The sequence below is a fragment of the Phoca vitulina genome, unplaced genomic scaffold, assembly GCF_004348235.1.
Source record: "Phoca vitulina isolate PV1807 unplaced genomic scaffold, GSC_HSeal_1.0 scaffold24, whole genome shotgun sequence".
In the NCBI taxonomy this organism is placed as follows: Eukaryota; Metazoa; Chordata; class Mammalia; order Carnivora; family Phocidae; genus Phoca; species Phoca vitulina.
In genome coordinates, this window is record NW_022589727.1 from 20,114,779 (window position 1) to 20,142,605 (window position 27,827).

Consider the following 27,827-nt stretch of genomic DNA (forward strand, 5'->3'; position numbering starts at 1 on the left):
TTTTCTTCATAATATTTTCTTTTCTCTAGCTTACTTTATTATAAGAATATAATATAGGGGCACCTGGTGGCTCAGTCAGTTAATCGTCTGCCTTGATCCCAGGGTCCTGGGATCGAGCCCTGCATTGGGCTCCCTGCTCAGCTGGGAGCCTGCTTCTCCCTCTCCTCCCTGCTAGTGCTCTCTCTAGCTATCTCTGTTGCTATCTCTGTCTCTGTCTCTCTCAGTTAAAGAAATAAAATCTTTAAAAAACTCTATTAAAAAAGAATATAGTCTATAATACCTATAACATACAAAATATGTGTTAATCAACCGTTGTTTATGTTATCAGTAAGGCTTTCCATCAATAGTAGGCTGTTAAGTGTTTGAAGAGTCAGAAGTTATACACAGATTTTTGACTGTGCAGGGGTTGGTGCCTTGAACCCCTGTGTTTTTCAAGGGTCAACTGTACATTGGTAGGTAAAATGACCCACTGATATTTATTAATATTTGAATGCTTTTGTAGGACTTTTTCATCTTCTCTTAGTTTTCTATTGCTCCATAACAAATCACCACAAATTTGGCAGCTTAAAACAACATATTTACTATCTGACAGTTTCCATGGATCAGGGGTCCAGGCACAACTTAACTGGGGCTCTGCTCCAGGTGTCAGAAGGCAGTGGTCAAGATGTTGGACAGGCTGTGTTTTCATCTGGAGGCTTGACTGAGGAAGAATCTGCTTCCAAGCTTATTCAGAGTGTTGGCAGAATTCATTTCCTTAAAGGCCCTACTGTCGGCTTGAGGCTCCCCACGAGTCCTAGATGCCACCACTAGTTCCCTGCTATGTGGTCCTCTCCATCTGCAGTTCATATGGCTGTTTGCTTCCTCAAGGTGGCAGGAGAGCCTTTTAGCCCCACTCTGCTAAGCTAGAGTCATAACATAACATAATCACAGAAGTGGTGCCATTTCATCACTTTTACTATATTCTATTAGTTAGAAGTAAGTCACTGGTTCTATCTGCACTCAAGGTGAAGGAATTATACACAGACATAGACACCAGGCAGAAGAAGTCATTGGGGGGTCAGGTTAGGTCTGAGCTCTCATTTCCTCATCTAAACTGGAATAGTTCTTAAGGAAGTTTGTGAATGTTCTTCTAACAGCAAAGAGAGTTTGACATCTTCAATCTCAACCGTCTTATTTTATAGACAGGGAATTGAGGCTCCAAAAGAGTAAATGGTTTGCCTAAGTTTGGTGGATGAGTTCAGAGTTGTTTACTCCCAGGTCAGCATACTTTCTACACATCGTGATGTTAATGAAGTATTTTATAGTATTTTCACTGTACACTTCAGCAAAATAAAATATATATGTATTTATTGGTAGGCAAGGCAGAAAGTGGGTGCAGGCATTATAAAGAATGTTGCATGTACAATGTCCAGTATGGCAGCCACCATGTATATTTGCGTTTTCTGGGTGTGATCAGATGCAAGAACCAGTGAGTGAAAAAGAATTACGTATGCTCAGGGCAAGACCAGTACATACCTTATTTCATTTAGTCATCCCAAAGACTCTATAAAGTAGAAATTATTATTCTACAGATTTAAAAAAAAAAAAACAGGCTCAGTGCAGGCAACTAAATTATTCTGGGTGCTGGCAACCAACAAATTACAGTGACTAAATCAAGGCCAAATAAATTGCTCATTTCTGGCCCATCCCATTTTTCTATCACTAATTTCTATGATTAATTTACAATCCTGTGACATTTTTCATAGTCTCTACAGCGCTTGCCTTTTTCTTTTTGCCTGTTTAAGTCTTGCCACTCTTGGTACCTCTAGGTGGGAGGAATTCATAATAATAGACTGCTAAATCTTCTAGCCCTTTTACATGCCTCTATCTTCCGGTTTAGTCGTGTTGCCATAAATAAGCTTAGGAAAACCTACTTCGTAAATGGTTTCTGGTCCATATGTTAAGTAACTGAATTTGTGTAAGCCTAAAAGTTCAAAGCACTAACGAACCACAAATAGGCTTTAAAATTTTTTGAATCCCAGTTCCTTTTCTTGATCTCCTTATTTATTTTTGGTAACCACTTCTCATTCAAGGCATACTTAAGTAACTAAAAGAATTCAGAGAGATTTAAAGTAGGAATAGCCTCATTATTGAGTGTTTATAGACTATTTTTTCTCTTTTGATAGTGTTCAGGGGAAACCCAACTTTCTGGGGGATGTGGGATTTTTTTTTCCCCCTACGTAGTGCATTCTTCTAACATATATTTGGCATTAACTCCCCCAGTTTTTTTTTTTCCGGGGCACCCTAAACCACTAGTTTACAGTACTAAACGAAACCCACCGCCGTGGGGAACCGTTCAAGGTCACGGGAGCAGGTGCCCGGCCAGGGACCGGAATGCGCACTGCCAGGCCCATTTCCTTCTCCAAAGTCGGCGCTCGATCTCTGCCCACCTTTGGGGGTCACCCAGCCTGACTGCGACCAGACCACCAGACCGGGAGACGCAGTCCGCCCCCCGCCCCGGTGGCCGCGCTCGGAACCGCGCCTCTGGAAGGTTCCTGAGTGACTGACGGGTGGCGGGGCTGGTGGCTCCGTGAAAGCTGGGGCGGAGCCGGCGGCGTCCAGCGGCGGTGCTACGCCTCCCGGGGCCGCTCGGCCGCGCCCGCTGGCGGAAGCTGCGCTCTGCCGGGCTAGAGACGCTCTGCTCAAGGGTCCCGGGCGGTGCCGCGGCCGCCTTCCGTGGCTCGCCGGCTGACTGGCCTCCCACCGCAGGACCATGCAGGGCTTAGCGATGGACCTGCGGATGCTCTCCAGGGAGCTCTCCCTCTACCTGGAGCACCAAGTCCGAGTTGGGTTCTTCGGCTCGGGAGTAGGTTTATCCCTGATCCTGGGCTTCAGCGTCGCTTACGCCTGCTATTACCTGAGCAGCATTGCCAAGGTGAGCCAGGGGTTGGCGCGGGCGCGGGGGCGCAGGGCCGCGGGGGGGTTTGCTGGGAGCGACAGCAGCCGGCCAAGCTGGAACTGCCGCCGCAGGCGCGGGTGGCTAGGGCCGCCCTGGAGGCGAGAGTGCCGCTGCTCGCATGTTGTTGCCCTTTCCCGGGCAGCTCACGGACGCCCTTTGAGCGCGGGCGGGAAAGGGGGCCAGCTCTTGTCCGCCTGCCTGTGGGTCCGGCCCGGGTCCTTGGACAGCAGCCAGGACCCGGCTGACCTAGGCGCAACGGTACTGCCCTGTCACCGTTCGCTAGCCTGGCAATGCTGTAGCACTTCTGAGAATGACTCCTTTATCTCAACTCTTGCCTTCCTCTCTTCAAGGCTTTGATATATCACTCTTTAAGTCCGTTGTGACTGCGATGTGTGTGAGGCTTCTCGAAGGAGATGTAATCGGAGGGAGCGCGTGCGCGAGGGACGAGTCTGCTCATTTCTGGTTTACGGTTGGCAGAACTTTGTTCTGGACCCTTCACTATAATACTGGCTTTCCCCCACAGAAGCCCCAGTTAGTGACGGGGGCTGAGAGCTTCAGCCGCTTCCTCGAGAACCACTGTCCGGTGGTGACAGAAACGTACTACCCGACGGTCTGGTGCTGGGAGAGTCGAGGACAGACACTCCTGAGACCTTTCATCACTTCTAAGCCCTCGGTGCAGTACAGGAAGTAAGTATATTTCCATTTGCCGTCATTTCTTCAAAACCACGGGGTTTTTGGCATACTCCCAGTCCTCGGTTAACCTTTGGTTGGTCAGCATATAGAAAAGAAAGGGGATTGAAAATGGAAGGTTTGCCCCCTCCCCCCCCCCCCCACCCAACACACACTCAGTTGCAGGAAAATATTCAGGTATTGCCTTTCACCGTGCGTGTGTGTGTGTGTGTGTGTGTGTGCCCGCGCTTGCAAGCGCCCGCACGCCTTGATGTAACCGGTTTATTTCTAGAGAAGTGTTTGAGGGTTACTCTTTTCCAATTTGGCATGCATCTGTCCCTGAGGACCTAGATCCTTTGATGATATATACCAATTCACTAATGCTGGGAGTGGGGATGGGGTGGAGAACGATGCCAATTAATTTGGATTTTGCATGATGGGCTCCTGTAAAAGGATTTCATATTAATAAGCAAATGGGTTCTTGATGCTAATGTCCTTGAGGTGTTAAAGATATGATCCAGAATTTATCAGTAATCAGGAGATTTAGATGGTGCCTACTATTAATTTCCCTGAGTCATCTAGTCTTTCTGGAGTTCCTTTTGTTGCCTGGAATTTGCACTATTTGGGAAAATTCTTTAAGTTCATAGATACTGTGTGAGAAGTACTTTAAAATATTTAAGAAGCAAATTTTATAATATACTCTGTGGAGAGACTACATTACTGAGTCAAAGGGCCAGAGCAGTGATCAGATCAGCACTTTACTTATTCACAGTTCCCTGATGAATTATTTGGGTGACCTCAGTCAAATAGGGCTGGATATTTTAGAGTAATAAGGAAATGATAAAGGTAAATATGTGAAGTACTTTGTAGTTCATTTTTATATGCTGCCTTTTTGTGGTGTTGCTGGAAATACTTTATGGTACTAATCTCATATCATTCTTGTAATAAAAGAAAGTGATATAAGTGTGTGTTAGTGAATGCTGAAAAAAAAGTTCTTTTCAGATGACCAAATCATGTCATATATTTATAAAATTAAGACACTGATTTTAAGACATGACTCGAAACACTTAATGAGTATGTCTTTTATTCCTTTCAGTGAACTTATTAAAACTGCAGATGGAGGACAAATTTCACTGGACTGGTTTGATAATTGTAACAGTAAATGTTATATGGATGCCACCACCAGACCTACTATCTTATTGTTGCCTGGCCTCACTGGAACAAGCAAGGAATCGTATATCCTTCATATGATCCATCTTAGTGAAGAATTGGGATACAGGTACCAGTAAAAGATTTATTCCATTTTTCATGTAATTTGTCCTAAATGAAGCACAAATCTATCTCTATGTTTGTTTCAGAAATACTTGTTATTTTTTGCATGGATTAAGCAGTTGCCTAGATTATTATTTTTCTCTGCTTCCTCTTTTGCCTTTCTTTTTTCCCCCAGGAAGATGCATAACTGAATCATCTCATAGGAAATAGCACTTAGCCTAGTAGACACTCAGCAGATTTTGGATGAATGAATAAATGAAATTAGTATCACCTAGGAATTGACATAGGACCCAGGTCTGAGGAGCAGTAGGCCCACTGAAAGCAGTGCTATGGAAAATAGCCATTACAAACCCCTGAGAGAGTACATAGTGACCCTCATGTCTTGTTCCATATTTGAGCCCTGAATCCACTAATCTTGTCTTATTGGCTCAGACCTCAAATGTAAAAAATATTCAGAATCAGCTTGTAGGTGAGCCTTATTTTTCCAAAGGTGATCCATGCCTCTTCTGTCCACCTGAGTTTGCAGATACACATAACTAATGTCCAGTCGATGATGCCATAGTATTCTTTAGGAACCATTATTCAACTTAGTCACCAGGTACAATTTCCCTTTTTACAAGTGACTTAGCAACTTTAAATTTCAGATTCAGCTCTAAAATCTTAAAGCAGAGTCATTGTGAAAAGTACTGCTTTTTTGTGTCTGTCTTTTATAGCTGATGGTAATTATTATAATGGAACACTCTGAGTTGCATTTAAAGTAGAGTTGTATCTTTTGTTAAAATTGAAACACTCTGGGGCGCCTGGGTGGCTCAGTTGGTTGGGCGACTGCCTTCGGCTCAGGTCATGATCCTGGAGACCCAGGATCGAGTCCCGCATCGGGCTCCCTGCTCAGCAGGGAGTCTGCTTCTCCCTCTGACCCTCCCCCCTCTCATGTGCTCTCTCTCTCTCAAATAAATAAATAAAATCTTAAAAAAAAAAAAAAATTGAAACACTCTGTGTGAAAAAATGATGTAGAGTTTATATTAATGAAAACATTTTATGTAAATGGGGAAATACCGTAAGAACTCATTCAATTTTAACAAGTTAACTCTGATCTTTTATAGATAAAACCTATTTTGTGCATGAAATGACAGTCTCTCAGACATTTTGATAGATGTTCCAGAATTATTGTTCTTGTGAAATTTTCACTAATAGCAGGAATTCATCATTATTCCATGTTTAGCATCATCCAGTTAGATGTGAGGCTTGATTCCAATTTTTTGCTAAAATTTAGTCATGCTCAAAAAGTACAGATCATAAAGCCTATTGTGCATATTTAAATTGCTGATTCTATACTTGGCCTGAGCCGTCTCCCAAGACAGGAAGTGCTTTTAAAAACAATGTAGTTGAAACTCAAGGACTAAATTTCATAAGCTCTGGAGTTGCCAGTACACAAGGCAGTTTTCCATCATTTGTAAAAGTTGCCAAATTTTATGACCATGGCTATCATTACACTGTACTTCAAAGCTTTTGGAAGATTCTAGCTCCCCTGAGGGTTAAAATCTCTTCTGTTGGTTCAGAAATTTTGTGGAGAATGTATGATATAAGGAAGGTTTTGTGCTAGATACTTCTCACAACAAAGAGTTGTGAGAAGTTGTCCTTGCCACAAGGAGCCTGTGAGAAGACTAGGCTGGACAGCATCCCTGTCAGCTGCTTTGAAGACCCACCTTATTTGGGTTTCAGTAACTCTAACAGTGAATTAGACTGGGCTTGAAAGTAGCAGAATACATGAATAAGCAATGGTCTGTAAACTTTTCAGTGGCCTTTTGGACTATCCCCTTTTGTTTTTAACTACAAGAGGATCACTGAATCTAAGTTGGAGAGGGTGTATCAGTTAGCTTTTGCTGTATAACAAACTATCCCAAAACTTAGTAGCTAAAAAAACAACCATTCTGCTCATAATTCTGTGGTTCTGGAATTTGGGCTGAGCAAAGCTGGAGGGTTCTTCTGCTCTTGGCTGGGATCGTTCATGCATTTGAGGTCAGCAGCCAGGACAACTCCATGCATGGGGGCCCTCAGCAGGGATGACGCATCTCAGCTCCATGTGGCCCCTCATCCACCATCAGGCTCACCCCGAGTTTGTTCATTTGGTGGCAGAGGGTTCCAAGAGTACAAAAGTAAAAGCTTCAAGGCTTCTTGAGGTTCAAGCTAAGAACTCTCATAACGTTGCTTCTGCCACATTCCAGTCCAAGCGAGTCACGTGGTCAACCCAGAGTTGAAGAGTAGGGAAATAGACTCCACCTCTTGATAGGAAGGCCTACAAAATATTTTTGCAACCTACCAGAGACAGCAAGGCAGTTCTGAAGACCACTGAAGTAAAAAAAAAAAAAAAAAAAAAAAAAAAAAAAGATCTGGAACTTAGGCAGAAGGCTGGGTTGAGTCCTTTGAGGCTGTGTAATATAGGGATATGTGTGTGGGATTTGGAGCTGGGTCTGTGTTCAAATGTTGGAACTTCTACTTACTGAGTGACCTTGGCAATTACTTTTTAAATTTACCAATTACAGCTTCTCATTTACTACAGACAGTTTAAATGAATTAGAATATATAAAGTACTTGGTTTAGTGACCTGAACAAAGTGGGTCTTTAGGAATGTTTATGTTTTCCTTCCCAGACCTTCTATTCCCCGATCAGAATAGAATACTTTTTATAATTTAAAGAGCAAGTACAAGCAAACCTACCTCTTGGGATATTTTAACATCTAGTTTGCTTACAGGAATGCTTTGATTGTATTATAATGTCTCTTACACAGTAGAGTTTCATAGGCAGTACAAATACCTCAATACCTTGGGGGTGTATAACCTTCAAGCCCCAGTTACTATCTTGTGTAAAGGCTGAATGTGGAGGGAGGGTCAGGTCACCAGAGAACTGTTGCTGCTTCGCTGCTGAGATATGATTTAGTCATTAGAGAGAACTTAACTCCTGGCATGTGGATAAGTGAAACATAAGGGTTTACTACTGTTGCTGTTAAAAAATGTGTTGTTCCTGTACCTGAAAACTGACAAAGACACAGAACTTCTCTGGTAAGTTTCACCAGTTCAGCATTAATAGCAGATGGGGTAGAAACTAAGCTGAAGTTCATTTAAGATCATTGTGAACAAAAGCTTTACCAGGAAGTCAAAGGGAAATGAATGGGGAATACATGGTCTACCTGCCTGCCCATCTTCATTGGCTGAGTGCAGTATGTGGTCCTTGGATAAACTTGCCCCTGAGGAGAGAAGAGAATTGCTGAGCCAGACAGCCTCAGTCATGCTTCCAAATTTTATCAGTCAGATAAGCCCTCCATCTCCTGGAGAATGAGTAAAGTAAGAAAGGCCAGGAGGCCAGGAGTGTGTTTAGAGAGAAGCTTCCCTCATAGAAATCAGAGGACTGAAGAAAAACTTACACCCGTGTGATTGATAAAGTAGTTAGAAATCTTATCCATTCATTCAAGATTTTTTTTTTAAATCTCTATTTGGTAACACAGCCTAATAGACATTATTTTATGTACCTGAATATTATCTGTTTTCTTAAATCTTTTCCCCATTGTCTGAATTAGTTTTTAGTGCTACAACTAAAAAGAGGGAGAAAAACTAACTCTGAGAACATCCAAATCATCTTCTACTTTGACCTCTTTTATTGAGAGCCTTCATCTACTATTTTCTTCCACCCCCAACTCGTATTAAAAAGGGTGAACCATCCAGAATTATGTAATAATAAGTCCATTGAAATCTAGGTCAGTCATTAAGTATTTTTATCAGAACCTATATTCCCAAAGAGCATACAGTTTGGCTGAAGTGACGAAGAGTATGCAGTAGTAGGGAAGAAATGCATTAGAGAGAACCAGGACTAGCTACAAGTAACAGAAAACTCAAAATAACAGTGACTTTTTTTTTTTTAAGATTTTATTTATTTATTTGACAGAGAGATAGAGAGACAGAACAAGTAGGCAGAGGGAGAGGGAGACCAGGCTCCCCGCCGAGCAGGGAGCCCGATGTGGGGCTCGATGCGGGGCTCAATGCGGGGCTCGATCCCAGGACCCTGGGATCACGACCTGAGCTGAAGGCAGCCACTTAACCGACTGAGCCACCCAGGCGCCCCAACAGTGACTTTAAAAAGAAGTTACACCGGGGCTCTATAGTATCAGGAAGTGTTGCATCATAACCCATGGCTGCTGTAGCTCCAGCTATCACCTCTGCATTCCAACATCCAAGAAGGAGAAAAAAGACTGGAGAATTCACTATCTTTCTTTAAGGGTGCTTTCCAGCAGCTGTGCACACCACTTTTGCTTCTGTCATGTGGGCCTGCTCTTCCTCAGCCTCAAGGGAGCCTTGAAAGTGAAAATTTTATTTTGGGCAGCCATGTACTCAAGTGAAATTGGGAGATTCTGTGACAAAGAAAGAAGAGGAGGATGGATACTGGGAGATAACTGGCAGTCTCTAGCACTGAGTGGTCAGTGTTGCAAGTGCCAGGATTCTGGAATATCAGACACCGAATGAAACATTTTATGGAGGGAAGGAACAGGTCAGCAGTGCCAGAGGCAAGTGAAAGGGCAAAGAGAATGAGGACAGATAAAACAAAATTGGAGAAGATTCAGCAGGGCAATGAGGAAGGAAGCCCAACTCCTGAGGGCTACAGTGACCTCAGGAGACTAGAGCAGGGGTGGATCCCACATCCTGTAAGTTTGACAGAGGAAGGAGGGAAACAGGAGAGGGATCAGAAAAGAACGGAAGGACGAATGGAGGGATTTTTCAAGGTTGTGGGTGTTTGCTTCAAGAAATTTCCTTCTTGCCACATTGTTAAAACCACTTACAGAAAGCACAGACTTTTAAATGTGGTTTGACAGAATTCAGATCTTCTGTGTTTCGCTGCAGAGCCCACCTATTGGGAGCAAGGTTGCCAATGTCCAGCATTTACATATTGGAAAGAAACTAGAAGTGGGAGATGATTTGAAAGAAGTTTTCAGTGTTCCTTTACATTCCAGTTTGGAGTTTGGACCTGCGCATTTTGGATTTAGGGCAGATATCACCAGTAGATACGAAGCTTTAGGTGACGCTTAGCTTTTCCTGCACTATCAGAAGGGCACTCAGAGGTCACCTACGCACTTTTCCTGAGGGAGGAAGGAAGGGGAGGCAGGGAAACAAAAGGGTGAGTTCTGACCTCACCCTAGTCTAAAAGCAGTATCTTAGGTAAGAAGTCACTTTAAATTAACACCAGGATGTGTTTATCTAAAAGTATTTTTTTATCATTTTTTATTGTTGTTAAAACAATTTGGCTTTTAAAGTTTTGAGAATGAGTTCAGTTAACTGATTATTCATGAGACTGGCTAGATGACATGATGCATACTAGGAAGCACTGGGTGAAGAGCTCAGCTTATTTAATGGTATTTCTGAAAAAAAGTTATGGTGGATACCGACAAGTGGTCTCATTCCCTAGGGAACTAATTGTTAGACGTTCCATGATAAAATGATACCTCAATTAACAAAGTTTCAGGGACAGAGCTTTTTTTTTTTTTTTTAAATCATAGCTGACACGCACTCAAAGGGCACTCTGTATTCAGAGCACTCATCTTCTTTGGAAAAAGACACGTTAATGTTACTAGCTTAGATAGCCCAGGGCCACAGAGTGAGGTAGTAAAGTGGATTATTGAGTCAGGTCTGCTTGGATTCAAGTCCCAACTCTGTTATACACTTCTGTGTATCCACAGACAAATTATTCAGTCACTCTGTACCTCTGTTTTCTCCTCTGTAAAGATCACTATACCTCATAGGACTGCAAGGATTACGTGTATATATATATATATGCAGAAAGTCGTCCTCCAATGAACATTTTAAAAAGTACTAGCTGTGAATCTTAAAGGAGCAAATCATGTCTTTGGCGTAGGGAAGAGTCACACTCTTTTGGTCTGGTCAGATAGAAAGGACGTACTTACTGCCTAGTCCCTATTACCAGGCAAGAAACCATCCCAGGAGGGCCCAGAGACAGCAGAGTGCCTGGCCAGCCAATGAGTGGTACAGGGAGAAGGCAATGCCTTGCTAAGGTAGAGGGCCACTGGAACCTATATCCTAGAACACATACATGTTTCTGACTCAGTTTTGGCTCATAAAGTTGCCAGCAATAATCTGTGACACTGGAATAATTCCTATTAGTTCATACTATTAATCTAGAATACTTTTGTTTTTTTAAGATTTTATTTATTTATTTATTTGACAGAGAGAGACACAGCGACAGAGGGAACACAAGCAGGGGGAGTGGGAGAGGGAGAAGCAGGCTTCCCGCTGAGCAGGGAGCCTGACGCGGGGCTCGATCCCAGGACTCTGGGATCATGACCTGAGCCGAAGGCAGACACTTAACGACTGAGCCACCCAGGCACCCCAATGTAGAATACTTTTTATTAAGTGGGGTTTTCTGTAAGCTAGTTCAACTCGTTCTTTAGTTGACAGATCTACAGAAATACCAAAGAGACCCAGCTAGAATTCAATGAGTTAGATAAAATCTGAGAACATCAGAAAGCAACATATATTCGTATGTTAGGGAAAATGGGAGAGCTAACTGGGAAAAAAAAAAAAGATTCTAATAAAATGTTATAAGGAGATTCCTGAAAGAGAACTTAGCGCTAGTTTTATAGGGTTTTCAGCTTCTTCACATGAGAGATAACTTTAACTCTTTTTTCCCCTTGTGGTGACTGGTTTTGAAATATTATGCCTAAAAAAAAATGAATTGCATTAATTATTAATTTGTTGATTTTTTTTTTAATTCATAGGGCCAATCAGAACTTATGATCAGCAAGAGATAACCAGAATTGCCATTTTGGCTTACTATAATTAAATTTAGCTTTGTGTGGTACTTGCCACATGATAGGCCCCATACCAGGTGCTATACTTAGGTTGTCTTATTTAATATGTACCTAATTCCAAGAGATATATTATTATCCCCATTTTACCAACCAAAAACAAAACTACAGTGTTCATAATTTCACCAAAGTTAGACAGTTAATGTGTGACAAGGTTAAGATTCAACTGTACAGCCTTGTTACAGATAAATGTATGATTTTTCTTTTTTTTTTAGGTTCTTTGAAATGTTGATCATCCTTCAAAACTCTCCTTTACTTGGTGTCTCAGACTCTTGGCTTGGGAAAACTAGCTCCTGATTATTGTCTGTCAGAATAATGTAGACCTGTAGAATCATAGGACTCTTTCACCAGAGAAATTCAAGACATGACAGGCACACAAGTCATGTTTCATACTCAGGGAATAGATTTTGTAGGGAAAGAGTTGAAACAAGAGAATGAGGTTCTTGAATTATGAATTAAGTTTCACTGTTCTCCATTACTATGTGATAATCAGGAGTTGTGTGTGTAATACAGTTGATAATATAGTCTTGTTAATTATTGTGTTTGATTTCTGATGCTTTACATTCTAGAAAAAGGTACATGAGTTATATTAATCTGTTTTAATATCTTTATGACATTAGTGAGTTTGGAAATGTTCAAGTATTATAATTTTTTAAAAAGAATATGTGTTATGCTATTGGATGTAGTGTTGTATAAATGTAAATTAGGGTAGGATAGTTATAGTGTTAATCAGACTGTTTATATCTTTACTAACTTTGTTTTATTGATAGAAGGATGTTGAAATCAACTATGATTGTGGATTTTCTATTTCTCCATTAATTCTGTGAATTTGTGCTTCATGTATTTGGAAGCTCTGTTATTAGTCTTACATATATTTGTGGTTTTTAGTCTTCCTATGATTTAACTCTTTTACCATTATGAAATGTCTTTCTTTATCTCTGGTTGCGATGTCTATCTGATATTACTGTAGCCACTCTAGCCTTCTTATACTTACTGTTTACATGATTTTTTTCATACTTTAACTTTCAAAGTATCTGTGTCTTTATATTTAAAGTGTATTGCTTATAGATAGCACATAGTTGGGTCTTGCTTTTTTATCCAGTCTGACAATTTCTTTATTTTAATTAGATTTTTAACCCATTTACATTTAATGTAACTGTTGATATGGTGGATATAGGTTTACCATTTTCATGTTTGCTTTCTGGTTTTGTTGTTGTTGTTGTTGTTGTTCGTTGTTGTTGTTGTTCCTTTATTCCTCTACCACTTCTCTTTCTCTTTTTGAGACTCTGAGTTTTTTGTCTTTTTATCAACCTTGGAAAAAATTTTGCTATTATTTATTCAAATATTTTCCTGCTCCATTCTTTCTTCTCCTCTGGGACCGCAATTACATACATATGTGTTAGATCTTTTGATAATGTACCACAAAAACACTGAGGTTCTATTCAATTTTTTTCGATCCTTATTTCTCTTTCATCTTTATATTGGAACTGTAATTTGCAAGTCAATTGAATTTTTTATTCATATATTGTATTTTTCTGACCTAGAATTTCCATTTTTAAGAGGGTTTATTCCTCTGTTGAGATTTCCTATTTTTTAAATTCATTACAAGCTTATTTTCCTTTATGTCCTTTAGCATAGTTATAATAGCTGCTTTAAATCCTTATCTACTAATTCTAACATGTGGACATCTCAGGGTCAGTTACATTGACTGTCTTATCTTTTGAGTATTGGCATGTATTCCTGTTTCTTTGTGATCTAGTAATTTTGGATTGTATTCTAGACATTTTGAATGATCCATTGTAGAGACTTTAGATTCTGTTATATTTTTCCAAAGAAAACTGATTTTTGTTTGTTTGTCTTATCAGACAGATAATTTGCCTAAACTCAAACTTCAAACTCTGTCTCCTCTGGGGTAGACAGCAGCTGAAATCTCTTCAGTTTTTTATCCTTAATTTGACTGCTTAGAGCCTCATATCTGTATAGATGAAAGTTTAGCCAGAACTGTGGGCTCAGTTTTTACCAGAATTTAGGACTCTCCATCTGTGTCTCTTTTCTGAAAATTTCCTTTATTTTCTAGCTGCTATAATTGTACCAAACTCTGTTTTCTGGTCTCTCAAGCCCATGAAATAGCATTTCTATCTGACATTTATCCATCATTGAATAATACCAACTGGTGCCTCCCCTCAGGCAAAAAGCTATAAAAAGAGGAGAAGCTCACCTAGTGCCATTTTTTTCTTCCAAGTGTCAACTCTCATTTAGTTTCTACCTGCTTTGGTCATTCTCCATTGCCTTTAAAACTTATCAAGACTTTATAGATACTATTCTTTGGAAGGATTGACCTAACAGGATCTACTCTGACATTTCTGGAAGTATAACCTCCTTGTCATCTTTTCTTAACCCAGCATTCAGAACCCTATGCCTATTTTGGTCCTAACCTATTTTTTCCATCCTTATTTTCTATCATTATACTCTATGTAGCCATGTTTCTGCTAAAATGATCTATTATTTCATCCCTTAGAAAATTTTATACATTCCTACTTTACATCTTTGTTTACATTGCTCCCTCCAACCCATATTATATCCCACGCTTTCCTTCTTCTGAAATCTTTACCATTTTCCAAGTCTCAGCATAATACCTATCTGGTTTTTTCCATGAATCCTTTCCTAATCAGTTTTGCCCAACCTGACCTCCTAAGGCTTTATTATCTACACCATTCATTGGACATTGAATTGTACACTGCCTTATAATATTACATTTATTGTAGTCACTCAACCAAAAACATGATGCATTTCTTTTCAACCTAATTAGATTATACTCTCTTTGAGGCAAAGAACCTTATATTTATATTTCATTTTTCTCCTACAAGCTCTAACTCAATCTTCAGTTCAGTAAATAGTCTGTTTAATAGATTTTTGAATGAATGAGTTATTCCAATATTAATATTTATGTAAAGTGCCTAGAACATGATCTGGCACATAGCAAACAATAATCAAGGTTATCTGTTGTTATTATTATCTGAAATCAGCATAGTAACGTATGAATGTTCTTCTTACTCCACCCTCTGATTATTATTTCTGTTCTTAGGTTCAAAGACTTGTGGAATCTTAGAACTAGAAAATATTTAAGGTCATCTGATAAAATCCTTTTATTCTGGCAGATCACGGGGCTTAAGCAGATTCAAGGCTATCTGGTCCATCTCACTGTATCAGAGGTTTTCAATCAAGGAGGCTATAAACAGCCACTCCTATTATTTGGTCCAAAATGTCCACAGCACTAAAGGTTGAGAAATCCTGTGCTACAGTAGCTCTATACCCTTTATTTAACCTTCCTTAAAAAAGACTTACCTGCTTTCCTGGTTAACATGTTCTGTTGTCACAGAGAGTTCTTAATACCAGATTTATTCTTTATTTGGTATTTCTTTATTTATATTTCCCTGTTTTGAGAAGAACATTTAAAATAGCTAAAATATGGGGTGCCTGGGTGGCTCAGTTGGTTAAGCAACTGCCTTCGGCTCAGGTCATGATCCTGAGTCCCACATCGTGCTCCCTGCTCAGCAGGGAGTCTGCTTCTCCCTCTGACCCTCCCCCTCTCATGCTCTCTCTCTCTCTCATTCTCTCTCTCAAATAAATAAATAAAACCTTTTAAAAAAATAGCTAAAATACATAGGAAAAATAACTTTTGCAGAATAATTTTCCTCATACTTGTGACTTTTAAAATTATTTGGGAGAGTTTAGAGAGTGGGATGTACACCTCGTGAGTGGACACCTTTGTTTTGCGCATGATGAAAGAGTAATTTAAAAATGGATGATGTAGGGGCGCCTGGTGGGTCAATTGGTTAAGTGTTCGACTCATGATTTCAGCTCAGGCCATGATCTCAGGGTCTTGAGATCAAGCCCCACATTAGGCTCTGCACTCGGCAGGGAGTCTGCTTAGGATTCTTTCCCTCTCCATCTCCCTCTCCCTCTGCCCCACCCCCTGCTCATGCGCTCTCGCTCTCTTTCAAATAAATAAATAAATAAATCTTTTAAAAAATGAAAAAAAAAAATGGGTGATATTGAGAAAGGCAAGTCTTTTGTTCAGAAATGTGCCCAGTGTCATACCATGGAAGAGGGAGGCAAGCACAAGACTGGGCCAAATCTCCATGGTTTATTTGGGCGTCAGGCCCCTAGATTTTCTTACATGGATGCCAAAAAGAACAACATTCTTGGAGAATCCCAAGAAGTACATCCCTGGAACAACAACAACAAAAATTATCTTTGCTGGCATTAAGGAGACAAGGAAAAGAGCAGACTTGATAGCTTATCTCAAAAAAGCTACTAAGGAGGGGTGCCTGGGTGGCTCAGTTGGTTAAGTGTCTGCCTTTGGCTCAGGTCATGATTCCAGGGTCCTGGGATTGAGCCCCACATTGGGCTCCCTGCTCGGCGGGAAGCCTGCTTCTCCCTCAGGCTCCCTGCTCAGCGGGGAATCTGCTTCTCCCCTCCCACTCCCCCTGCTTGTGTTCCCTCTCTCGCTGTCTCTCTCTCTGTGTCAAATAAATAAATAAAATCTTTTTTAAAAAAGCTAATAAGAAGTAATAGTTGGCCATTGCCTTACTTATTACAAAACAAAAATGTCTTATGACTTTTGTATGTGTACCATCTTTAAATTGATCTCATACACCAGAATCCAGATCATGAATGGATGATAGAATATTTCTTTTGGACGGTCCTGATTTAAATAAGATGGGCTCGTGGTTAAATGAATAGGATCAGCTTTTTGAACTTTGATAGTAATTCTGGTTCAGCAAGTGCTGTCATGTTTTCCCCTTCTAAAAATATGATTGGAGTTGATTAGTAATGTTCAGCTTTTCACAGAGATGGTAAATGCCATCTCCTAACTTATAGGAGATTGGTTTTATATTTAGATTTATGTAACTGGTTATAGTAATGTATTTAAATACAAAGGAAATCCCTTCACCGTCTCATAGAACAGCAAGACTCAGCTATGTTTCAAGTTGTGTTCGTTAGCCTGTGAAAGGCAAGGGCTGAAGTTAAGTTGGCAATGTCCACTTTATCTTTTTGGTCTTAACTATGCCGACTTAATTAAAATTCCCTGCCTCTTAAATGTTGCCTTTTGCTTAATGAAAGGCATTTTAGTGTGGTTTATGTATAATATCAAAAAAAGAATATTTAACACTTCTCATATTTCATAGATGATCTGTAAGGTCAGATGCTTTTAAGATTCAGTGTGATGATATAGCAGCCGACTTGGCTTGTGAATTCTTTACTAAGTCAGACCGAGTTATAATTCAGGATTGTCTTCTAAACAGCTATTCAAAAACATAACTGTGGAATTACCATATCTGTATGATTGGTAATGGTGTTTTTGACAACTCCTTAGAAGGGTTAAAGTAGAGGAAGTATATCAGCAGCACAAATTTGTAAGTTATGTGATAAGGCTTAAGATAATTAAAAACAAAATCACAGGGGCGCCTGGGTGGCTCAGTCGTTAAGCGTCTGCCCTTCGGCTCAGGTCATGATCCCAGGGTCCTGGGAACAAGCCCCGCATCAGGCTCCCTGCTCGGCGGGAAGCCTGCTTCTCCCTCTCCCACTCCCCCTGCTTGTGTCCCCTCTCGCTGTGTCTCTCTCTGTCAAATAAAGAAATAAAATCTTAAAAATAAATAAATAAATAAAAACAAAATCACAGATCAAAAAATTTGGGAGAAATTGTAAAAATTATTTGGAGAGAGAGCTGTTACAAAGTTAATGGAGGCTTATCAAATATCTTAGTAATAGTAGTTGTTGTACAACCAGCTCTTTTAGCTTTATATGTAGTGTTCCCTGATGACTGTCAGGGCAGAAAAGGGGTTAGATGAAAGAAAAAGCAGGTTACTTGTCACCAACTGGAGTGGGAGAGAGAGAGACAGAATGGCAGCCGTCATTCTGCCTTCCTCTGTAGCTGCTTTTCTCCATTCTTCCTTATCTCTCTGCCCAATTTCCAAGGCGAGGAGTATATGCAGTGATGACGGCTACTGACTGAACGTTGTTAGGAACAAAGGCCTGTGGAGAGGTCAGTACATTTCCTCCTCTAGCAAGAGATACCAGAGCTGTGATCTACTTTTCAAAGTTTCCTGAAGGGAAGTACAAATATCCCGGTCTGAGTTGGGGAGAAAATCCCAGATGCACAGGCTGCTCTGTCATGAGTTTGCAGATCATCATTTTCTTTGCCCTTACTAGTTCTGTTCCCTTCTCTCGGTGGTAGTCATATGATGACATCTTGCCTCAGAAGCCATTTTTATCCTTATTTAGTGTTTGCTCTCTAAAGATGGTTCTTTTCTGGGTGACTCGGAGCTACAAGGTTCAAGGTCACAATGAATTTTAGCCCCAATTCGTGTGTAACCTAGGTGCTTACGCAAATACATGCGTGTGGCTTACTTAAATCTTATTTATGTTTAATCTGTCTTGCCATTCTTTTTTTTTTTAAGGATTTTATTTTTAAGTAATCTCTGCACCCAATGTGGGGCTCGAACTCACAACCCCAAGATCAAGAGTTGCACACTCTACCAACTGAGCCAGCCAGATGTCCCTGTCTTGCCATTCTCTTTAGCAAGAAAAGATTAAAGGCTGATCCTACTCCCAACTTTTCTGCATGTTTTCAGGGTTTATTTAAGATATTTCTTTGACTGTCAATAAAATGTAATAATATTTCTAGCTTTTTCTCAAATCAGATTTCTGATTTTTTTTTTTAATTTTTAAATATTTTATTTATTTATTTGAGAGAGGAGAGTGAGCACCAGGGGGAGCAGAGACCGAGGGAGAGGGAAAAGCAGACTCCTTGATGAGCAGGGAGCTGGCCACAGGACTGGATTCCAGGACCTTGGGATCATGACCTGAGCTGAAGGCAGATGCTCAACCAACTGAGCCACTCAGACGCCCCTGATTTCTGATATTTTAAACATTTCCTTTTTTTTCATTTGGGCCTAATAAAATTCTTTATATGAACTTTCAGATGAAAGAAAGAATTCCTGGGGCGCCTGGGTGGCTCAGTCATTAAGCGTCTGCCTTCGGCTCAGGTCATGATCCCAGGGTCCTGGGATCGAGCCCCGCATCGGGCTCCCTGCTTGGTGGAAAGCCTGCTTCTCCCTCTCCCACTCCCCCTGCTTGTGTTCCCTCTCTCCCTGTCTCTCTCTGTCAAAAAATAAATAAAATCTTTAAAAAGAAAGAAAGAAAGAAAGAATTCCTTTGCAGAAACATATCCTGAATACCACATTGAAATCTAACCCCTCCCCCTACCATAAGAGTTAGTTGTGAATGTTGTGTAAGGCAGTCAGAACCCACAGTGATCAGCAACACCCTGAAAGAAGGGAATTAGAACCTTAAGTGGCCTTGATTGATTGGATAAGTATACAGACAAAAACAAAATGAATTTTAATCAACATGAATATAGATTCACTCAATCAAAGAGAATCCTGTAGACACGAGTCAGGATTTGGTTTGAGGATGGCAAAAAATACATATCTGAGGTTCTGGCTGACTGAAAGTTAAATGAGAATTAAATAATTTAAATGCAGAATGACTTCTTAAAGCTACCATGTCCCTACAATTACCATTGCTATTAATAGCTCACTTTCCTGTATACTTACCATGACCCAACACTGCTCTAAGCCCTTTGCATATGACCATTGATTCAGGAGAGACAAACAAGATTATAGGGAACACAGTTTGTCTTTCTTCCCTGAGATCAACTGAACACCAAACGGTAACATAGTGGGGGCCCTTCCTACCAGCTCAGATGCGAGGTTCCTTGCAGCTCTACCTGTGGTAATGTTTTCACCTCAGGTAAAATTCCAGTCTCTGTGTCTGTCAAGTCTTGAGGGAATAATAGCTATTTCTTAGAATAGGAATAGATACTTAATGTTACAAATAGGATAGGTAGAGGACTTTTTTTTTTTAGTTTGAGGCAAAAACTTTTAAATTTGGCTTGTACTGGGGCACCTGGCTGGCTCAGTGAGGGGACCATGTGACTCTTGAGCTTGGGGTCCTGAGTTCGAGCCCCATGTTGGATGTAGAGATTATTTAAATAAAAAAAAACTAACTAACTAAATAAATAAATAAATTTGACTTGTATTTAGAATTGCTTTAATAACATTTATTGGAGGCCTACACATATGCATAGGAAGAAGTTGTAAAAATTCTGCTTTTCATAGGAAAATTTAACATCACTTCAATATACAATTTTCTGATTTGAACTCACATATTGAAGTTAGAGAAGTGGAAATACATTTTAATGCATTTAGGTGAAGTTGTCAAACATTCTCATGTCTGTGGAATAGATTTTTTAAAATCTTTTAATACCCTAAAACAGTGCCACTAGCATGATTTTAATATGTATTATATTGTGAGCAAGAATCATGTGTAAAAATAACAAACATTACTTTCCTGGTTTTTAGATGTGTGGTTTTTAACAACAGAGGAATGGCAGGGGAGAATCTCTTGGTAAGTAAATTTAAATTAATGACAACAGCTTAATTTTTAAAAGAATGATTTCTAGTTTTATAATGAAAAGCACATTCTTCTTTATTTAAAATAACTGTGTGTACAATACAAGTTCACTGTGGAAAAATACAGATAAGCAACAACAAGAAAAGGAAATTTATAAGACTCGTAATTATACAACCAGGGGAATTCCCTTAGCCTATGTATATCCAAATTGTCCATCATAATTAAGATATATGTAATGTATTTCTGTTTTTATAGAAGCTAAAGTTCTATTTTATAACTCTTATACTTACTATATTTTAACATCAGTAGATACTAATCTACATTATTTTTAATGCAAAACACATTTTCTTTAAAAATTAACTGATACAAAACAAATCAGCCAATATGATGATACTTTTTTTTCACTTAAGAAATTTACTTTTGTCATGAAATGGATTGACTGTATGTTATATGCCTATTTGACAGCCAGAGTTTACATAGAGGAAATATTATTTAAATCTTTTTATTTACTCAGCTTTTTTTTGCTCTAACCCATTAAGTTTTTGCTAGAGGTTCTCCCACCTCTTAGAAAATCATCATTCTATCTGATGTTAAACCTGTGAGTTGGAGTGAGAACTCATATTGACTGAAATTTTTTTGAAGATTTTCAACTGTTAATCCCTTACCACTCCAATAGGTCAAAGACAATTCTACCAGAATTGAAAGAAACCTTTTTTTTTTTTTTGAGTCATTGATAGAGAATGATATTAAGACTATAAATAATTAAGTCATGCTGGAAATAAAAATGTGTAATCATGTTGCCAATGTCAGTACTTTATGAAAACTTAGGGGGAAAAGGGCTCTTGCACTTTGCTTTACAGGGACTTGGGTCCTGGAGGGAATCAAGATCAATATGATTTCAAAAACTAAAGTTATAAAATGTTTATGTTCTTTCTCAAGCACCTCACAATAAATAGTTTGATGTGAAGGTTCACATTTCCTTTTTTAGTCCAGCCGTTTAGAAATCTTGTAGACAAATGGCAGGTACTCTTAAAGGGAAAGATTTGAATTTGTCACTGTGACCCTGGACCCACGAAATCATTTCTGAGCAGCTCTTGTCTGCTGTGTCTCCTTCTAGGTGCTTCCAGGATACAAAAATGGGAAGGGCATTCTGAGGCTCTCAAGAAAATAATGTGTTGCAAAGTAAAGTCCATTCGGTCTCATAAAGTGAGGGACAAAGATCTGTTCATTCAGCAAAGCTGTTTTGTTTGCCTATTAAATTAGTCACTAGACAAGACAATATGGTGAGGAGTGTACACGATATTAGATGCAACCTTAACCTTTAGGAGCTTTCACTTAAGTTATAGGACAGAGTTTGGATATTTGAAAATATATGCAATACAGTGTGCTAAATGTAACTGTACGAGGACGTATAAAGATTGTTGAGCCTAAAGAGAGGGCATAACAAACTGCCTGGGGGAGGTGGGAGAACATCGTAGTGGAGGTGAGTTTCAGTTGGATCTTGAAGGCTGTGATATTGAACCAAGAGAGGGACTAGAGAGGCTTTCTCAGCATAAAGAGTGAGATATGTAAAAGCATGTACTTACTGGTGGAGGGATGATGATGATGATGATTTTATTGAATGTTTACTGAGTCCTTAGAATGTATCAGTTGTGTCTTTTTGTATTTAATGTTCAACCGTAGTAACAATGCAATGGTTTAGTTAAGCATAGCCATCATCACCCCCGTTTACCAGCTGAAGAAAGTGAGGCACAAGCAGGTTAAGAACATGCCCTAGCCACAAAATAAAAGAATTAAAAAAAAAAAGAACATGCCCTAGCCAGGAAATTCAGACCCAGGATTCAAACCCATGTAGTCTGACTGTGTGCTTATGGTCTTGACCATTATGTTATACTCCCTGTCATTCAGGAAGTGACAGGGATTCTTCTAGAGGGGTTGGGCCAGATTTTGAAGATTTTTTTGGTGTAAAAAAAATTTCAGTTTTAGAGATTTTGGGTGCTTTGAGATCATCCAGGTGGAAATTTCTAATAAACAGTTGGGTATTGTAGACTGGGCCTCAGGACAGATGTACAAGCTGCAGAAAGAAACAGATTGTGGTACAAAGTGAAACCTGGAGCTCAGGAGTGGTCGAGATTGCTCAGGGATGGCTTGAACAGCAAAAGGGGGAGGTCTATGGATAGAATCTTGAAACACAACACAAGGAAGGAGGAGAGAAAAGAAGAGCAAGAAGCTTGAAAAACCTTCTACCCTTAGCATAGTTAAATGGAAGTTAATTGGAAGTTAACTTTGAAAGAATGCAACAAACCCAGTAACTTTTACCCATCACATTAATTGGTTTTTTGAAAAATCTCCAAGAACACCTCGAGTTCTTACAAAGGGATAGTATACAGATAAACATTTTTAAATTTTTATTTTATAAAACTTCTATTTTATATTAAAGAATTTAGAGTTCTAAATGAGAGGGTAAGAGTAGCTTAGTCTCTGGAGTCTTATACAGAGCACTGGGTTGGATCCTGATGAACTAGTACCTCCAGCAATTATCTGTATCACAAAGGCTAATGTAATCTAATTTTAAAAAGAATAAAGATGTAAAATGACCGAAATGTAATTACAATTATATGCTTGAAAACAACTGCTTTAAAAAAGAAATTTAAGGGAATAAATTAATTATAATTTAATATATACTTCTTGTACCCTACTAGATCACAAAAATGAGATGCCAATATTGATTATTAGAGCTATCTTTGATACTTAGTTCCCTTGATAATCCTTTTCTTTCTGCCCTTAGAGCTGTGAACAATTACTGTTTCAGACTAGAGGAACTCTTATTTTATTTATACCTCACCTTGTTCCAGAAAGGATTTAATGTAGCTCAGACCCAGAGTAAGTAAGACCTTCCTGTGGGCATAAAAAAGAACAAAAGATGAATCAGCAAAGATCAAACAGGAAGGCACATTCTCTAACTGAAATTAACCTAAAAGAGCTAGCAAAGGTGAAATGGAAGTTAGAGTGAGCAGTTCTCCTAGGAGTGGAAGAAATGCAAAAGGAGAAGTTTTGCTGAAGTATGTTGGTGATATACTTAGAATTCATAGGGATTACTATGACTCCTGAAGAGGAGAATAAGAAAAGAATTTTCCACTACCATATTGTCGTGATTTCCAATTACACATTGCAGAACTGTGGAAAAGCCAAAAGCCTTGCTCAATAGCAAGTGAGAAGCCGGCACATTGCCCTCCCTGGGGCTGCGAGCTATAGGAGATGGAGAGTGTCCTAGAGCAATATTCTCTTGGTGAGAGAAGCAGCGTGCTTATTACATTCTGACACCAGCGCTTATCTCATCCTGGCCTGGCACTTGGGATCCTCTAATCCTGAAAAGCTCATTTTTTAGATGAGGACGCCTCTGGACAAGTGGGGTGACAGGCCTGAGGTCATAAAACTGATTAGTGGTCTCAGGGCAGGAACTCAGGCTGTTTGTTGGAATGTCTTTACCTTTCAGCACTGGCTTTAAGTCAAGTCAGGCTGAAAATCCGGGGTTAGAGATCAAAGGGGTTTTCAACAAGAGGGTTCCTACCTCAACATCAGATAATGGATGGTTCCCTAAGGACGCAGATCTACAGAAATCAGCTCTTGTTTCCTACTGAGCTTTTCCACCTTAGCTTTGGAAGCCAATGGGATGGGAAGGATATAATGCTCTCTCCCCTCCTGAGTTCCATTTTCTGAAGTAGGCATTCAGAAGGGATTAAGGACCTTCCTTATGGTCTAAGGGGAGGAACATAGAGAGCAGGGCCAGTCAGGACACAGTTCATTTGTCAGACTCACACCTTCAGGCACTCTCTTTCCCATACCCGATACCTCCCTACTAAACATCATTGCACCCAATCCAGGTCTGCTCTTTCCTAAATGCTCCAAAAATTACCTCTCCCTCCTTCCTCCACCCCAATCAGAACAACCCAGGAAGGCTTGATCTCAGCCAGATACGGGTATGAATGTATTGAATCCTTTAGAGTTTTTTTCCTAACATTGCTAGGTCCAGTTCAGTAATACTGACGCTTGTAAGTGGTGGGTACACAAAAGACTGTACAATTCTCTATAGTTAAACAATTTTCAAATAAGGAAGAATGTTTAAATAATTGAAGAATTTCTAGGAATAATAATAATAATTTAATAGCTAGCTACCATTTATTGAATGCTTAATAGGGGCCAGGTGATCCTATAAGCTATGCAGTGTTTGGCAGGACTTCCCTGTGTGCTGCAAGGAATTCCCATAGCACTAGATTTCCCTCTTCCCAAGTCACTCTAGATCCTTTTATCATTCTTGTCACTGCAGCCTTCTCCTCTCTTGGCTCAGCTCTCACCCTATTCCTTTATTCTTCTGCTCTCACCCTGTTTCTCTATTCTTCTATTCTCCAAGCAGTTGGTTCTCAGCCCTGGCTGCACATTAGAATCCTCTGGGAAGCTTTAAAAACACTGATCCCTGGACCCCATTCCCCCCACCCCCACCCCCGAGATCCTGATTCATTTGGTCTGGGGTGGAGTCCAAGTGTCTGTGATTTGTCTCAACACTCCCCAGTGAGTCTAAAGTACAGGCAGGGCTGAAGACTGCTGTGAGGTGGCAGCCTCCCTCCCTGGCGAGCCACCTCTGGCCCCAAACCCAGCCAGGGCGGGGCAGGAGACTTGCTTCTTAGGCGCTTGCACCAAGGATAACTCCTGTCTACCTGGCTGGTCTGCTCCAAGCCGCTAACAAAACCGTGGTGTCACTGTGGAGCATGAGTGCATATGCGTGTAGCCATGTAGAAATGAGTGGAGTGGGGCACCTAGGCCATCTTGGCCTCAGAGGTGGCCAGGATATTTCTTGGGGTCCTTTGTTTTGCGGCTGGTTATTTTAAGAAACGATCAAAGTCCCGGGCACTTTGAGACATTTGGTCATTTTACCTGTCTATCAACGACTAGATAAAATGATTATTCATTAAAGTGCCAGTTTGATTTATGTGTGCCTCCTGTTGTTTTCTCTGACTTCCTATTTAACGACATCATCTCCTAAAAATAAGATCAGTTTTCCTAACGAGTTGGGCAGATCACTAGGTACTAGACCGGGGGTGGGTGAAATGAAAACAAAACAGCAGCTACAACAAAAACATGCTGCAGAGATCAGCGGAGAAGCATGATTCGTACTCATGAAAGGATTGCTTCTTCTGGGCGCCTAGGTGCACACAAGAATCACAGAGTTCCTTTGAGCAGCATCTTATCCAATATTTCAGTACAGATCTTTAAATACTTGAGAGAGGAAGGCTGTAAAATGAAATATTCTAAGCTCCTGATGATTATCAGACATTACAATAAAATAAAAGTGAAATTGAAATTATTATTATTATTATTATTTTACTTGTAGCAAAAATACTATCAAACTCCCCTCATGGAGCCAGAGACCCTTGTGGTGTTAGCGAAAGACTTGCCCCTCGTGTAGCACACCACCTACACTTGTAAGTTCATCGGCCAGCTGGAATTGAAATGATTTTATAAAAAGACATGGAAGTGTCTTTTTCAGTTTTCATATTGCTGGATGGAAAACTAAAATACTAGCGGGCCCAGTTCAGTACTGGATGCGAGACCACTCCAGCACTGAGAGAAGGGTCCTGGATTGTGGCTTATACCGCAGATTAGCAAATTCATCTCCTTCCAGAAGAGCTAGGGAGAGTCAGGCTACCTGATTAACAGGGTGCATTTTAATTTGTTTCTAGACCAAAGACAAACAAACAAACAAACAAAAAACCACCACCTTTTAAATGAAATTTACATTTTAAAACAAATGACCTCTAAACCAGGACAGGAAAATTCTCTTTCAGGTTAGGGAGAACTCAGTTTGTCTACTTTTTGGAAGTGGATTAAGAAGGATAGATTATATGTAGTCCACAGATGAATATAAAATATATGCTTTACTCTTTTCTCATCTGTTATGTGTGAATAATTAGAATTAATTTTACTTCATTATTCTCTTCAGTGATATTTTTGAACGAACCTCTAAAAGCCATTAAACAAATTACTATTGTTTCTCTCAGATCATAGCTGCAGCTGAACAATTTGAACAATCTTGGTTTGTAATCATTTTCAAATTATTCTAACTTATAAAATATTTATGCCCAAACACCTGCTGGAAGATTATCTGTCCTTTAGATTTTCTTCATTTTTCCAGAATACCTTTCCCATCCTCGTCTCACTGTAAAAGAGTTTTTACCACACAGCTGAATGCTGCAAGGTCTCCCTTAATCCCTTTTCTCATTAGATATGGCTTACTCTACTTCTGTTCTGGAAGCATGGAAAAAGACAGGAATTACTGCAATAGGATTAGTGGCTGGTTGCATTAGTAGCCCTAGCAACTGAGAATTAACTAACATTTTGTCTAAAAAGCTGCTAGTTATATTTTTAGACCTGAAGAAAATTTCTGCCAGGCCTACGAATTCAGTGTATGGCTCCCATTAGTGTCTTTGCTGTGTATCCTGGATGAAGACCCTTCTTTAGTGATCTCAAGTCCTGTGAAGAAAGAAGGCATATGATGTTTCCTGTTGGAACCATTAAGTAGCAAGAGGTCATGTGATATAACCACATAGTTTTGCATATCAGAAGTTATTAATCAGGCCTTCTCATTTTTCAGTCCTGTGTATTTCAGTTCAATTCAACAAGTATTTACTGACTGTCAGAGATAGAAGTAAGATAGTAGTAGATAGACAGGTAGTAGATAATGTGGGCCAGGAGCAGACTTGCTGGGACAATGAGGGGTAGAATGGGAAAGGTTGTGATGTCATGAAGACCAGGGGCCAAGTCTTGGCCGTTTACCTGATATTTATGCAAGGCATGATTTCAACAGGCAGAGTTGATGGTGAAGGACACTTGGCAGATGAAGTGTCCACACAGGTAGCAAGGATATTATGAGGCCAGCACACAAGACAATAGTGGTGTCTCATTGACGTGACTCTGTACCTATGGAGAAATGGTAAAATCCAGAGCTGGAAAGGTTGCTTGACATACTGTGGAGGGCCCTGAACACTTGGCAGAAGAATGTGTCCTTAATTCAGTCAGCAGTGGGAAGCTAATGAAGAGTTTTAAGCAAAAACACTGTCATGATTAGAGCTAGAAATGTTCTTTAGGAGGATTAATCAGCCAGTGAGTGGGAGATACGAGCAGGGGTGGTTACGAGCAAAGGCTGGGAGTTAACTAGTTAAGTCGTTACTACAGCCGTCCGAGTGAGAGGTGGAAAGGCCTGGTAGCAGAGACAGTCGGTGCCATAGACTTGTCACATCTTTACCCTTGGGGCACTTACCATTCCCATGCACGCGTACCTGATGACTTTCACCTGCAAACGCTCACATCTCTTTGACGGGGGCCTCTCTAGCCACGGGAGCCTGCTGGACCTGTGCTCAGGGCCAACCAGGAGTGCCAGCGAGTAAACATCCTCCAGGAGCAGCCTTCAACCAGTGGCTGAAGAGGACTGGTGGAACCCAGCTGTCTCGCCACTCATTTGGGATAATTTTGAGCCATACTCACATGGTGTCCCAAAGTGCCTCAAGAGGATTGGGTCCCCCGTCGCCCATAGCCACAAACTGC

General features: G+C 40.1%; 1 protein-coding gene, 1 non-coding gene and 1 pseudogene across 4 annotated transcripts in view; 2 read left to right on the forward strand and 1 right to left on the reverse strand.

The window, feature by feature from the left end:
• The window catches only part of ABHD3 (abhydrolase domain containing 3, phospholipase), a 66,464-nt gene that overhangs the window by 23,028 nt on the left and 15,609 nt on the right, over positions 1-27,827 (forward strand). For 2 of the 3 annotated variants that reach the window (XM_032421256.1, XM_032421257.1), the window contains exons 2-5: positions 2,749-2,914; positions 3,462-3,625; positions 4,704-4,886; positions 20,177-20,222. In XM_032421256.1, coding sequence (XP_032277147.1) covers positions 2,753-2,914; positions 3,462-3,625; positions 4,704-4,886; positions 20,177-20,222 — 555 coding nt within the window. In that variant the 5' untranslated portion in view covers positions 2,749-2,752. The remainder of the gene's footprint in view (positions 1-2,748; positions 2,915-3,461; positions 3,626-4,703; positions 4,887-20,176; positions 20,223-27,827) is intronic. The other variant, XM_032421258.1, reaches the window with a different exon arrangement.
• LOC116642761 lies at positions 15,738-16,123 on the forward strand (annotated as a pseudogene).
• Positions 25,610-25,761, reverse strand: LOC116642893. Its single transcript, XR_004301422.1, has one exon. It is a non-coding gene; the product is annotated as a small nucleolar RNA SNORA62/SNORA6 family (small nucleolar RNA).